This window comes from Agelaius tricolor, unplaced genomic scaffold (assembly GCF_023055355.1).
Source record: "Agelaius tricolor isolate 1412-34295 unplaced genomic scaffold, bAgeTri1.0.p SCAF_16, whole genome shotgun sequence".
Classification (NCBI taxonomy): Eukaryota; Metazoa; Chordata; class Aves; order Passeriformes; family Icteridae; genus Agelaius; species Agelaius tricolor.
In genome coordinates, this window is record NW_027269276.1 from 9333980 (window position 1) to 9348615 (window position 14636).

The 14636-nt window shown below is 38.7% G+C and overlaps 1 protein-coding gene across 4 annotated transcripts in view; it reads right to left on the minus strand.

The window, feature by feature from the left end:
• Nucleotides 1–14636, minus strand: part of ADAMTSL3 (ADAMTS like 3) — a 170481-nt gene that overhangs the window by 85832 nt on the left and 70013 nt on the right. For all 4 annotated transcript variants that reach the window (XR_011681472.1, XR_011681471.1, XM_071441394.1 and 1 more), the window contains exons 4-6: nt 9641–9768; nt 7228–7273; nt 158–394 (exon numbers count right to left, since the gene is read on the minus strand). Coding sequence is in view for 2 of the 4 variants with exons in the window: in XM_071441394.1 (XP_071297495.1) it covers nt 158–394; nt 7228–7273; nt 9641–9768 (411 nt within the window). In the remaining 2 variants the exon portion in view is untranslated. The remainder of the gene's footprint in view (nt 1–157; nt 395–7227; nt 7274–9640; nt 9769–14636) is intronic.

The following is a 14636-nucleotide window of genomic DNA, read 5'->3' on the forward strand; positions in this document are numbered from 1 at the left end:
TGTCTTCCTGAAAAGGTATTTTATCTACAATCCATTCAACAGCACTTGCAGATACATCTAAACTGATAAATTGAATGAAAAACAATCCCAAAGCACCAACTGAAGGGCAAAGTGCCTCTCAACAAAGACCCCATGTAGATTCAGACCACAAACATACCTGGCAAATTCCACTGATGCACATATCCAAGGATTCAGTGTTGCAGCGAGTGCCATCCAGCACTTTTGGGGCAAGCTCCACAACCAGGTTCTTCCCCAGAGCCTGACATTTCAGGGCACAAGGTGCAGCAGGATCATTGTACACAGGGATCCACTCGTACAGGTGTCCCTGGTATTTGACATCATTGTAAGCAGAACACTGCTGTGCTCTAAAGTCACCAACGTCTGAAGGGCAGTCCTGAAAACAAACCAAAATATTTTTTTTAAAAGCTAGGGAATACTTTGCATTTGCAGTAAAGTTATCTGATGAATAACACGGAAGCTTTTCAGGCAGGCTTGGTTCAAGAACTGATCTACTTTTACAAATATGCCACATTACAAAGTTTTACTGTGTGTATTAAAATAATTTATGTTGCTTAATCCATTGCTTGGAGTACAAGTACAGAATATCATGCATATTCCAGCAATAACAACATAACTGATATGAGAGGATAATTAAAAATGCTAATTTTTACAACATCAATTAGTATTAAAGTCTGGTTCTATTGTAAGAATTGGCTTCTAAAGGAATCTATATATTTCAAGTAACTACAAGGTGATGTCTCACATTTCTCTTTTCAGTAGCTTTTCCCACTAAAGGATTTCTGAGGCCTCTATGCTCATTCATCAATTCATATGTCAGAGTAATGAAAGAGGTATCATGGCTACATATAAATAAAAAAATAAAATTTGTCTAATTAATTGTTTGGTACTGCTTGAAAAAAGCACAAGATATAGGGGGAAACACCAGAACTTTCTGTGCTTAGTCCTTTATCTAATTACAAAGCACCTTCACCTCATGGGAGCAGTAAGGCTTATTTTTTTGGAATAATAAGTAAACTTCAAATAAATAAACTTCAAATAAATAGACTTCAAATTGGTAACAATTGATCCTGTATTTCCAGTTCTAATGAGACAGTTCCCTACCTTCTTCCATACAGTGCCTCAGTACACACAGCATAAAGACCAAATACGAGAAATGCTTGAAATAAAACATTCTAAAATATTTTTTTCTACATAAAGCATTGCACACAAACAATGATGTTAGCATTAAACTATAGTGACAGGAATGGAGATGAATACTGATTGATTTGAAAATAACTTTGGTAAAGTACTGGCAAAGGAGTTACTGTGTCAAACAATTCCTCACTGCAGACTTCATTTGAAAGTATGTCCAGTGTCAAAGAGTCCATATGCCAGACTGAAAGGATATTCTTCCAAGAATTCCAACTGCACATATAAGCCAGATGTGGGGCTGATTTTAGTGAAGTTTTGTTTTCATTGGATGGAAGACTGAAAGATTGTGATGTGTCAGGCGAACTCATGGAACTTATTAGTAAGTATTAGTTAACAATACTGATCTCAAGCTTCAACCTTATCAGTGAGCTGAACCTTCCCTGAATAAAACTGACAAAATGGCAAGTGTATGACACAGGACTGGAGAGTAATATATACAGAAAAAAGTTTTGAATTTCAGTCCAATGCCCACAGCAATATTGCACTCAGTTTGGGGTTTTTTTCACCATGGCAAACAGTAGCCTAGAACTGTCTCTGAATTGGTTGTAATCTACATAAAATACCTTCTAAAAATCAGTATTCAATCTACTGACCAACACATGGCATTTTTGCAGCTGAGCACCGAGCAAATTTACTGAACTTTCCCAGCAAAACTTTTCAGCTCTGTCTAATGCTACACATTACAGAGGGAATAATTTAGAATGATACTGACACATTTTGTATTATTTTTAATCTGGGATAATGCTAGTTTGAGCCATATTTTCTGAAACTGTACAATGATGGAATAAGACACAGGGAGTATTTTACCTCTACAAAATCCTTCCACAGAGAGCTTCTAGGAACATGGAGTAAATACTGTGAGAGGCCACACATATTTACTGCAGTGTCACTCCCCAGAAATTCCCCAAGTTTGCACTGGTGTAAATGAGAGCAGAATTTTGGCTCTGAATTATCTGTCACCTCTCATTTTCCACAACAGCAAGTCTAAAAAGCAGAGAGGACTTCAGAGTTCGTATGGATCCCATATGGTTCCCTCCCACCAATGCAAACAGAAGAGCAACTAAGGATCAAAAAATAAACAGTGGACATTAAATTCAGGTAAAGTTAGAAGCAGTATTTGGGAGCAGAGTCACTCAGCCATGCCCAGCTACATTTTCATCTCAAAGAATTAAAGAGTGCTCTGTAGAGCAGGCAGAGTGATGGCCTTCAGCTGAGCTCTGACAGCTGCTGTTACACTCCATTATCACTGGCTGTTGATGCGGTGCCAAGACACAAACACCACAAAGTCAGGATGTCAAGCCCACGGTTACTGCATGTTTCTCATTGATTCAACACAATGCAGCTCCTTCCTTCCACTCCCTCCTGGCTGCTTCAGAGCAAGTGAATCCTCATCTCCCTATTCTCTTTTGGCATCTTCAAAGAGCCCAAAGTGATTCTGGCAGCTCGATTCCCATGCCAGCTCCACCTGCTTTACGTTTGAGCTCTGTGCAAAAGCAGGAGCATAAAGGAGCATCACAGAGGGGTATCAAAGAGCTGAAATTATTATCATTTGCATTATATCAGAGTTTGGATGGCAACCAAGTCCAGATCCCAGTCTTCCAGGGAACAATAAATATTTGTGTAAAGAAAGGAGTTTAAAGAGAAACACAACTAAGCACAGAATGAATGCAATCAAGACAACGAGAGGACTTGCAAACATCAGTTTAATTCCATTAGAGTGGTTTGGAGAAGTGAAAGGGGGTTTAAAAAATAGTAAGGAAAAGGCAGGGCAAAGATGTGAATGGGAGGCAAGGGTGAACCATGTTCAGGAAGTGGGCAGTGTCACAGTATCAGACAATGATATGGGGGACCCAGCCCTCATCCTGTTTGTGTGTCTCTGGTTTTAATCTATTTCAGACATCACTTCATTCCACCGTTCTCTCTTCCCTCTCAATATCTCACAATTTTTCTGGCTTGTTATATTTTTTTGCTACTAATTTCAAGATTTCTGCAATTTCTTAATTTCAGCAATAGCTTTTCTATCACACTCAATCCACTGAACCATGGCCAGGCCATTTACAGGTTCATACACTGCAAAAGGAGCTGAAGACAAATCTATGAGGTCTAACACACGAACATGCTGGCAGAAACAATCACACCCAGACCTTGCAGTGGAATGAAATGTATTTATGACATGACTTATGAACATAGTAGACAGATCTGAAAAAGATGCTTTAGACACATGACTACCATGAAGATTAAAAACACACATATTCCCTTTTTCTTTTTTTTTTTGGTGACATACCATTAAAAACTACTGCATCCAAGAGCTAGCTTCTTATGAAATGTATCTTTGAGCTCTGGCAATAAGCACCCTCAGCCTTTGAAAACAAAGCTGACCTGGGAAATCTGTATCTTTGTAGGCAATGTTCATGTACAAAATATGAAGGTTGCATCAGACCCTGCGACTCTTGCCAACAATTACTCAACTGAAAAAAGCACAAAAGAGAAGGCAAGAAAATTCCCAGTAAAAATGATGACACCAAAGAAAGTCTAGCCCTTTGTCTAGTTTTATTCTTTGAATCTCGCTTTGTTGAAACCCAGCCAAAACTGATGAAGTCATTGTTTTGTTTTCTTTCTGAAATTAGCTTCAGGTTCCATGTTTTTCCTACACAATTTTCAGGCCACTTCTAAGCTGAATAAAGATACCTGAGCTGGAAACCACCCCAGCCAAGGGAGCCTTATGGTGCCTCAGCATTGTAAATATAAACTAAATAAATGAACATATTAGAGAGAAACTGTGTAACTCAAGGTGAAACATTATAGTCTAAAGTAGACACAATACAGCCAAGATTTTCTGAACAGGGTAAATTAGCTGGTTAAGTCAATGCTGGGACAGTTACAGATAAATGTGTTGAACAAGTGTGAGCATTATCTGCATATAATAAAAGTTTACAGTGGAATTAAACATGGGGCTATCTTTTACAAAATAATGTTTTTTCTGACTGCAGAAGAATCACTCTGGCAAAAATATAAGCGACTTTTTGGCACACAAGAATGTGAAATTTATGGGGAAATGGCCCAAATAACTTGTTCTGTGAATAGGACCCTAAAGGATTAACTTAAACACTTCCACATAGTGCACATCATAGCATTAGAATGTAACACTATATACAAAAACTAAAATTTAAAAAAGGGGTTCAAGAAAGACTGAAAATCTCATTGAACAATATACAATGGATAGTTTATTTCTCTAAAGTCTCTATATGGAAGGGTGAAAGCACACATGCAGTTTTAGGAAATCATGCACCTGGCATCTCAGTTATGATAGAAAGATAAGCAGGCTATACATACACCTTAATCTTAGCAATTATTTTGTTGTTAAGACCTTGAATTAATTTTTTGATTGAAATATCACTAATATTATTCTGGAACTATGCTTGAGTTCAATGAACTTACTACTATTCCATTACAAATCCACATGAAACCAATTTTCTGGTAAAATGATTCTTGTTCTTTTCATTAGAATGACACACATATTAAGTTGTGCTTCATTTGTACTCCCCAATATAGATGTTAGTGGTGTAATGTATCATGTAGCAAAATTACATTTGCAGACAGCTTTACACTGTGTATTTATACCCAATGTCTCATGTGGTTACCAGTAATACCTATTAATATGGAAAGAAGCTAGTATAAACTCTTAATTTTCAAACTACAGTTTTACTCCTAAAGTGAGAAGCCTTGATTAGAAATAATGCTTTTGGGAAAATTATATCATTTGAAACTAAACTGGCCTAGTAGTCTCAGATTTACATTAGGTGTGAGGTCCTGTTTCAAGGTTAACTCAGATCTAACATGGGGTTTGAATTCAGGCATGCCAATTTCAGAGATCAACTGTATTAACAGTGGAAATCTCATTAAATATATTTTTCTCAGGAGTTCTTCATTATCTAACCCATAATCTAGGAAAAACCATTCCTGAGAAATTCTGACTGTATCTGAACTGAAATGGGAACATGATCCCTTTCAGACATCCCCCAAAAGCAGAACTGTAAAGGCAGTTTCCTGTCTGGAAATTAACATTTGAATCATCATAAATTCAAACAGATTCACATACAAGGCGCCTGCCACTTATCGCTTTAAAATAAGTCCTAGAGTTAAAAAACAGGCTCCAGTGACTTCAGATAAATTCTCTGGGAGTTCAGAGAGGATATGAGAATCATCTTAATTTTCTCTATGATGAAGCATAAAGCGCCATCACTTCCATTAGATTTCTAATGCATAAATCTTAAAATGAACAGTGTTCACAGCTATTCTAAAATACAATAGATATCCTAAAAAATAGACCTGTGCCTGACAGCAGGAAACATGCCCACCTCACCACCCTCCCTTCTCCATGCCCTGGGCAGTTCCCCAGGCCTGGTGCTGGGGGAGCAAGGAGCACCGGGGTGACCTCCCTGTGCTCCTGCAGGAAGCTGCAGTGCACAGGATGCAGCACTCAGAGGTGTTACTGGGTACAGTGCACACAAACAGACATTTAGATTGGGGATGGATAAGTAGGTAATTCTGTTCATTGCTTACATCCTGACTGGCTGCAAGTTACCAAGTTATTACACAGATTTTAAACATCAGGGTATTTTTGCAGGGAGGATTTTTATTTATGGGCTCATGCACCAAGCTGCTGGGCCTTTTCTTCTGAAAGGGCAAGGGGCAGGGTTTGTCTCCAGAATCTGATTCCTGCATGCACTGGGACTGATTCATTTATCACTTCCACTTGCTTCTGCCAGCAGGAACTTCAGCTGCTGTGGTGGGAAATCCATCCAACACTGAGCAGTGGAGTGTGGAGCTACCCAAGGTGTGAGCAAGCCTTGTTCTCAAGGACAGCAGGAGCCAACTGGCACAGCAGACTCTGTAGGTGTGGCAAACTGAAAAGCAGCAATGGGCAGATCTCCTAGGAGATGCACTGATTGAATATTTACTGGACAACTTCCAGTGTCAGGCATTTTAAGGAGAACATGTCCCACTCCACAGCTGCTGGCAAAAATTATGGGATTGGTAATGACTGAATATCACTTGAGCTTACACACCTTTGGGCAAAACTCAACCCAAAGGAAATTCAGCCCTCACCTTTTAGTATTATTATTAATTATTTATCGGCCTGCTGTCTTTCCTGGAATAGCACATGTGACTGTCACACTGTACTGTGAGGCAAACCAAGTAAGGGTGAGTGCAGACCATAAGCCAGCCTGCAGGACTGTGATTGCACACACAAATGTACCTGTAGTGCCACAAAGTCCTGCTGAGGTGCTCACCTTCGGCAGCCTAGACCAGGCTGAAGGGCAGCAGTTGTTTAAACAGCACAAAGCACGACTGCAAGTCAGTGGAACACAAGTAATGAGGTTTGCTGTACGTGAATAGTTTCCATAAAACACGTCCATAAAAATGAAATGCGATTGCATCGCAGCAACAGCAACTGTATGGTCAAACCTCCAGCTTCACACTCACTCACGGGCATTGTCTGTGCCAGTGCACCTAAACGTGCATGTTCTTGCACACAGACATACAAAGATCTGGGTTTAGGCAAACAGAGGGAAAATAAGGAGAAATTACCCTATTTAAGATCTGAAAGGGACCAGGCATTCTTTGTTCACATGAGGAGAGTCACCATATCACTAATGACCACAAATGATCCCAAGCTCAGTTTAATGCTTCATCTACAAGACAGAACCCCCAGGAAAACCACTTGCTAGTTTAAGATGAGAATTGATCTGTTAATCCTCCAAAATGTGTAACTCTCCTAATAAGTGATATAAAACATTCTGAATCACAATTGGCACTATAATTTCAGAAGAAAATGTCCATTTGGGAAGTCTAAATTTGAGACCTCATGGTGTCATGCAGACTGAAATGTTTAAAAATGGTAATAATGATGGAAAGAAAATTATGCACCATAAAGTTTTAAATGAGAAGCAGCATTACTTAAACTTTAACACATTTTTGAATGAGTAAAACAGGATTAAAGGCCAGACTCACATTACTACTGCAGGTTTTGTATCGAATATTCCGACCTTCACAGTTCCTAAAAGAAAAAAAAAGTAAAAATTGTTACACTGTATAATAGCAAAACACAACTTTGCCTGTTTTACAGCTAGTTATTCTCTCGAAAATTAGGTTTTTATTGCTACTGCCCTACCATAATCTGGACTCAAAATACAAGGCTTAAATACAGAGGGGATCTGGGTATTCAGCTTTACACTGCTGTCTCTCCTCAGCAAAGAACGTGTGACTTTCCCTATAAGCCCAATTTACTGCAAACCTTATGAAAACCACATTTATTTTGTGAAAAAGACATCCCTAAGGCTGCTCTATGCTGATTGCAACCAAGTTATTTCTAATAAACGTGATGTGACCTAGAGGAGAAGATCAGAATATCTGATTCATAATTTTAAATTAAAGAGAATTATCATGGACTACATGCAAATGTGCCCAATGCATGTGAATCCTGACATCCAGGCAGTTCAAATCCTCAATCTGTTGTTAGTAGCTGAAATAAAAGCCATGTAATAGAGTCATGGTTATTTATTGTGGTCTCATAAATCTGGGGAGGTTGGGTTTCACACTTTTTTTAAAGACACACTCTGCCAAACTTCTCACTAACAAACCAGCACTTTTGCACAGTGTAAGATATTCTTCCATGTTAAAAATGGCAATATCAACATTTTGAAAGAACTTAAAACATATTTCAAATGACTGGATAAGAAATTATAATTAGTGATTTCTCTAAAATCAGGAACAGTGTTTTGGAATAATTCCTTCATACCAAAAAGATGCGCCTTACATTAAAGAAAGTGTGAACATATAACTGATAATTTACATCTCTTTGATTAAATTTTTCTCTTCTTGCATGAATATAACATTTTTTTAAATAATGTCTGAGAGAGACTGAAAAATAGCATTTGAAAAGGAAAAAAAAATGGATGCCTGAAGAAAGACCTCAACTCAGCTGAAGGTACAACTGTTAAAGCTCAAGGTATTTTAAGTCTCAAATATCCAATCTTTTGCAAGACCTACTGCATCACAACACGCAAATTAAAATGTTTATGATACACACAAATGTGAAAACTGTGTTCCACAGTTGTGTGTTTCCCGGACATTGCTACAAAAATCAAACATAGAAAAAACCTTTTAAACTATGCATTTGTCAAGGTATGGAAAACACATGTTTTTCACAGGGGAACACATTAAAAATATTAATAAAACCACAGTGGAATTTATACTGCTACAATTTATTGAGCTTGTTTCACAGTCCCTAACACATTGGTAGAATATCAAGGCTTCTTGCTGGAACTATTACTTTTCTCCAAGACCTTTGTGCAATTTTTCACTAAAAAAACAGGCAGTGCTTTTATCAATCATCTTTAGCTCTGTATTTCATACAGTTTGCCCTTAAGCAGCACACCACACTCCAAGCCTTCTTTAAGAACAAGTGACTTCCTGGCTGATACAACTAAATAAAAATGTAAACACAATCATCAGTATTTAAAATGTTTAAGAATAATTCAAGTGAAACAGGCAATTATGGATGCCAGCACAGACGCCTCAAAGCTGGCTGGGATCTTTTCTTGCCTGTCTACAGGCCTACTGCATTACTCCTACTTTAAGGATTGTACCAACAAGTCCTACATGAGTCCAGTTTTACCAGTGAGGTAAAAGGCTTTCACTGCCTGTGCTCTTCTCTTCAAGTCACACTAAGACTTATACAGGAAATCATCCAGCTACCAGGACCACTGCATAGGAAGAACTGGCAGGGAAGAATCAGAGAATCAATTTGGTTGGAAAAGATCTCTCAGATCACCGAGCTCAGCCTGTGACCCTATGCCACCGTGTCACTTTAGGCCATGGCACTGAGTGCCAGGTTCAGTCCTTCTTTAAACACTTGCAGGGACAGTGACTGCACTGCCTTCCTGGAGGGCCCATTCCAGTGTCTCATCACCTTTCTGAGAAGAAATTCCTCCTAACCTCTGACCTGAATCTCCCTTGGTGCAATTTGAGACCATGGCCTGTTGTCCCTCCTTCCCTAACACAGAGCAGCATTTGACAGATCCATATGAGCAGCACATTATGTCAAGTCATGTGCAAGAGCAGGCTAACTTGTACACAGGTGACTCACCCTTTGATCTGTATTACAGTGAAAGGGACTCCCCTCTCTATTTGACCATACCAAATAAATAATTTCTGCCATTCCACAATTATATCTCATAACACAATAAAGTTCAGAGTTAAAGCCTAAGTTATTTGTCTATTACAAACATGTATTAAAGGCAGTATTTTATAACACTTCATCTATCTTACACAGCACTTGGTCTCAGAAACAGAAGCAACCAGAAGAGGATTGGAAATGTGCCAGAGCTGCAGAAGAACCCCCACACACCAGCATGTGGCTTACCTGCCATTTAAGCATCTCCTCAGAGAGTAGGAAGCTCCCCCTCCACAGGTCCGTGAGCAATCACTCCAGGCTCCCCAGGCATCCCAGGAATCATCCTTATCTTCATCTGAGCGGGTGGTTCTGGAGTTCTGAAGGAAAAGAAAAGAAGATGGAAAGTTGGAAAAAAAAATGTTTTGAGTATATTTTACTGCTTGGCATTAGTAGTACCAATTATGTTACTTCGCTGCTTATTTACCATATTTCAAATTTACTACTTTAATGCATAATAATTATATGGGGGAAAAGCAGAGCCTTTGAAGATCCAGTGTAGATGATGTGTTGCCTCCTGCCAAAGCACTGCTGTGCCCAAACGTGCTGCAGTTCCCAACTCCTCTTTGCCAAATTTGCTGTGTAGGAACCAAACAGTCTCAAGCACACAGAGAAAGCATCATGCTCAAACACATGATGGGCCTGTTACAATGGAACTAAGCAACACTGTATTATACCCAGCTTAAGATTAAAACACCAATTTCTCAAACCACCACGGTGACAGTTTGAACATAAAAATACCACTAACATAAAGTAATGGCTTTTGGCATCATTATGAAAGTCAGATTGTGCATAAGAGTGAGGCAGTGAGTAATTTTTCTCAAGTGGGAGAGAATATTGACCAATATTTACTCTGCCCCAAAAGAATCACCACTGAGAGAACATGAAAATTTAATTCAAGCTTTCAGAAAGCAACTATTTTCAGCCAAATTTTTCTTCTCATTGACTCCAGTGCTCAACTTTCCAAAAACAAAAAAAAAAAACCCCAACAAATTGTTTATTAGAGGATAAGTATCTCTATTTGAACACTGAATTGCGAAGTTGGTCTAAAAACATCAGTGGCTTTTTAACTTTCTTGCTCTTATAAATTTACAAATTTTACAATTGCTTACCGTAAAGCTTTGAAAGCACTCTTAGGCCAACCTGCCATTCCAAAAACGATAGAGCCCAGCTCTGCCAAGATCCCTGAGGAATTTTCACACTGATGTTGGGTTTTCTTTATATCAGAAGCCAAGTCTGAAATGTCTGACACTGAAAATGGAACCAACTGCCTTCAGTCTTAAAAAAAGCTCAGCACTTCCTAACAAGTCACTCAGCACACGAAAATAAATCAAGATGAACAAGAGGATCACTTCTTTCAAATTTATAGGTACAAAATTAGTTTGTTCTCTACAAGTCCAAAGCAAACAATTGGGTTTTAGCCTGTTGAGAAATGGCTAAACTTGTGATATTAAAAAAGCAATACATGCCACTCTTTTTTAGAATAGCTAGTTTCTTTTGACAAAGCAGTGACAATGCCTAAAATAATCCTAACTTCATCATTGTATTAAAACCAGCCACATGATATTAACAGGCAGAATGTCATCCAAAGCTCTAAACAAAGTCCAGTTGTTCACTTCCCAAACTGCTTTGATAAAAGCCATTGTTCTGAACTGTATCTAATTAAAAAGCTGTAAATACCATGGCGATCAAAGCAGAACTTTATGCCAACAAAGCCTTCTTTAGAATCATTGACTAATTCAGTGCCCACAGTGTTGATTTAAGCTCCAGCTAGTTCAAGCTATTTGTCCCATGGGAAAGAGTTAAAAGCAGCTTGCACTGACTTAGTAATTTACTACCAAAATAATATTGATTTACTAGCTGTCTGGTTTCATAAACTCTACACATTACATTTGTCTTCACCATGGTACTAAATTGAAGGAAAATAAAGAAAAGATCACCAACATCATGATTTACACCAATAGAGCCTTGGAAACTCATTTAGGAATTAAACTGAGAGCTAATTGCAATTGGACACAGAAGGATATTATTGTACGTCAGGACTGCATTCCCAGCTTGCTTGACCTCAGTTTTTCATGTCTTTATTGTCTGCAGTCATAATTCTAATGGGGTTCAGCAGTGAAAAATTGAACCATATTAAAATAGTTTTGTCTTTAGTGCCTTCATTTTGCAACAGACAAAGCACAACACATGTATTTTGCATATTCATTGTGCAAGTATTGATGTACCAGCACAAATGTAAATGTGTGCATGGACATGCACATGTGCACCCATGATGTCGCCACAAGTCCTGTAGTGAATCCAGAGAAAATAACTTAAACCAGCTATAAACACAACCTAGATTGTTTGCTGCTCTTTACCTAGAGCTGGATAGGAAAACATGGCACTGGAAGAGTTGAAGTACATGTGAACATAGGGTTAGATGCAAACATTGCAGTCAGAGGAACAGGTAAGAACCTATACAGAGTTTCTGCAGAAATCCAGTGTATATGATAAAGGTAGACTCAAAATATTTCATCCCAATCTAACTCATTTTGAAAGCAAAAAAGTCACAACACTAAACATGGACCTGGACAATGATTACTTGAATCAGGGGGTAAGGGAAAATCAACCCTTGAATTTTGAAGCACTTGGTGACAGAGCCTCAAAGACTGAGATGACAATTTGCCAAGGCTTCCTCGAGGTCTGAGGGCCAGTGATGTGCAATCTGAGCTCTGTGCTGACAACTCTTAAGTGACAGAGACAGTGCTGTCCACAGAGAGTTTTACTGGAGTGTGGCACTGGTAGATTTGAACAGAGGGGAAAGTTTTAGTGCCAGTTTCCCTTCTTCTGTCCAGGGCTCTGTTTCTGTCACATATGGGCACATAGTGTACCTCCATGTTCTGCAAATTATTGGTGTGCATGAGTTCTCAGGACGTATTCCCCTGCAACCTATGACCCAAAGTAACCCAGAACAAGGGCACTGAGGCAAAATAAATGAAATCCAGATGTTAACAGGGTTCATCATTGCTCCGAAACAAGGAGATTTTTACTGTCACTTGTAGCACCCAGTAAATAACAACAGCTACATTGACACACATTACAGAAATCAAACAGAGTGCTTTCAGATGAAGAAAAAGATTATTTGGCCAAAATTTTGTTTGGCTGTTATGAAGGATGACATAATTGTCTTGAATTTGGTCATGCAGACTTCAAAGGAGAAGTGGTGCCAGAGAACCAAGGTCAGTTTATGCAGTTTTATTATTATTCAGACAACTATTACATAAGGCTTGGATATGTAAATGTTTAGCATTCAGTGTAACAAAGATTCAGCTTCTCAACAGAAATGCCCTGATACCTTAAATGTTTGTTTTTGCAGAGCTTTTAGCATAAATTTTTTCTTTAAACACAAACACAAGGCAAGCCCATAGTATTTGACACAAGAGTTACAGCAGCAGTATGTGGAGGGAAAGAAATGCACAGACCTGGCACACAGATTCCTCCTGCCAGAATCCCAGGTGACAGTCCCTGTGCCATGCACACCAACACAAATCCTGCCCTGTGACAGCCCCTACAGCCCCTAAAAACCTCCCCAGGACAAGGTGCCCAGCTCTGTCAGGTTCTAGAAGAGATTCAGAGCAACCTTTGGTCAGCAGATGTAGCAGTGGTCACAGATCACCCCTGGGGCTGGATGGATACACAGAAATTCAAACAGGTTAAAGTGATGTGGCCCAGAAAATAAGCCTCTGTCAATTCAAGTAAGGGCTTGGATATGGAGGACTACTTACCAACACACCTGCTATTATGCCAATGTCACTGCAGCTCTCTGGGTGGTTGTGCTTTTGTTTTTCTCACAGCTGCTTACTAAACTGGTTTGTATTAATTCACTAAGGCTTGCCAAATTCTAAAAGAAAATCACCAAAAGGAGTTACACTGGCACAGTTATAGCATATTGCTATTTAATAATACATTTCTTATAATTAAATACAGAATTTAGGTTCTTCAGATTAAACTCATCCAAGGGAAGGAACCTGTTGAAGAGTATAAACACCACTTCTGTACCACTGAAGGCCTAAATTAAGCAATACCCAAAGCTCAGTGCTGGCCCTTCTCCCAGGAGTGAATTTCATCCTTGATGGTGTTTTGAAAAGAGATGAAGCATTTCCTTTTCATTGCTTCTTCCCACTCTCACAACCCATAAATACTATTAACACTGTCCTGACTTTCAGAGTCCTCCAAAGTATGAGGTTATTTTGCTCTTCACTAATCTTCATGTGCAGCACTGCTCTGTGCCTTTTGCTTCTCCTCGTACCTGCAACAGCTCCAAAGAGAGGTAGCACAAGGAATTATGGCACTGAAAGGAACACATCCTGCCTGAGTAGCTCTGTGATGCATTTCCCAGATCCCTGTTTCCAGACACCACACTTGGTGGAAGAGGTATCAAATTGCAGTGATGACTGTACCCGTGAGCTGGAGAGAACAAGTATTTACCTGCAATAATCACTGCATGTGCTATTCACCCTCAGAACTGTATCCTTCACTTTAACTCTGGCTGTTATGTCTAGAGCTTTGAAACAAGCTACACTAGAAATCTCTGCTAAGGTCACATACAAAAATGATTTACACCTCTATTTTGTATTCTAAGTGAGGTGCAGAATGCAGATTACTGATCTAGGAAAAGCTATTTCACTTGTGGCAGTGACTAAATAGAACAGTCAAACATATTTCCAGACAAATAAGAATTATTAATAAAAGATCTTGCATTGCCTGGTTTTGGCTTAAAAACTCCTCTTGTTTCCTTAAAACAGGTTTCAAGACATTTCCTGATATAATTCTACTGTTGCTGAGTGCATTATATATTACATAATTGTGCACTGTATATGTCATTTAGTTTAATAAATATTTTACTTCTATGTACCAAAGTAAATTATGTATTACTCTGTATGTTAAAAAGATCCTATCTGGAATTTTTAAATCCTGGAGAAAAAACAATGCATCATTATTTCAAATTGATAAAAAACACCTGGGAGTAAATGCAGCTATTTTAAGCAGATGTTTAGAATTATTTAGTTTTTAAATTGTTAACATTGTTAACATTTAAATTGTTACATTACCTATTCCTTGCACTTGACCTCAGCACTGCAAACTCGCTGCAAAATGGAACCTGTGCCCCATAATAACAAGAGCATTTCAGAAACACAAGCTGGTA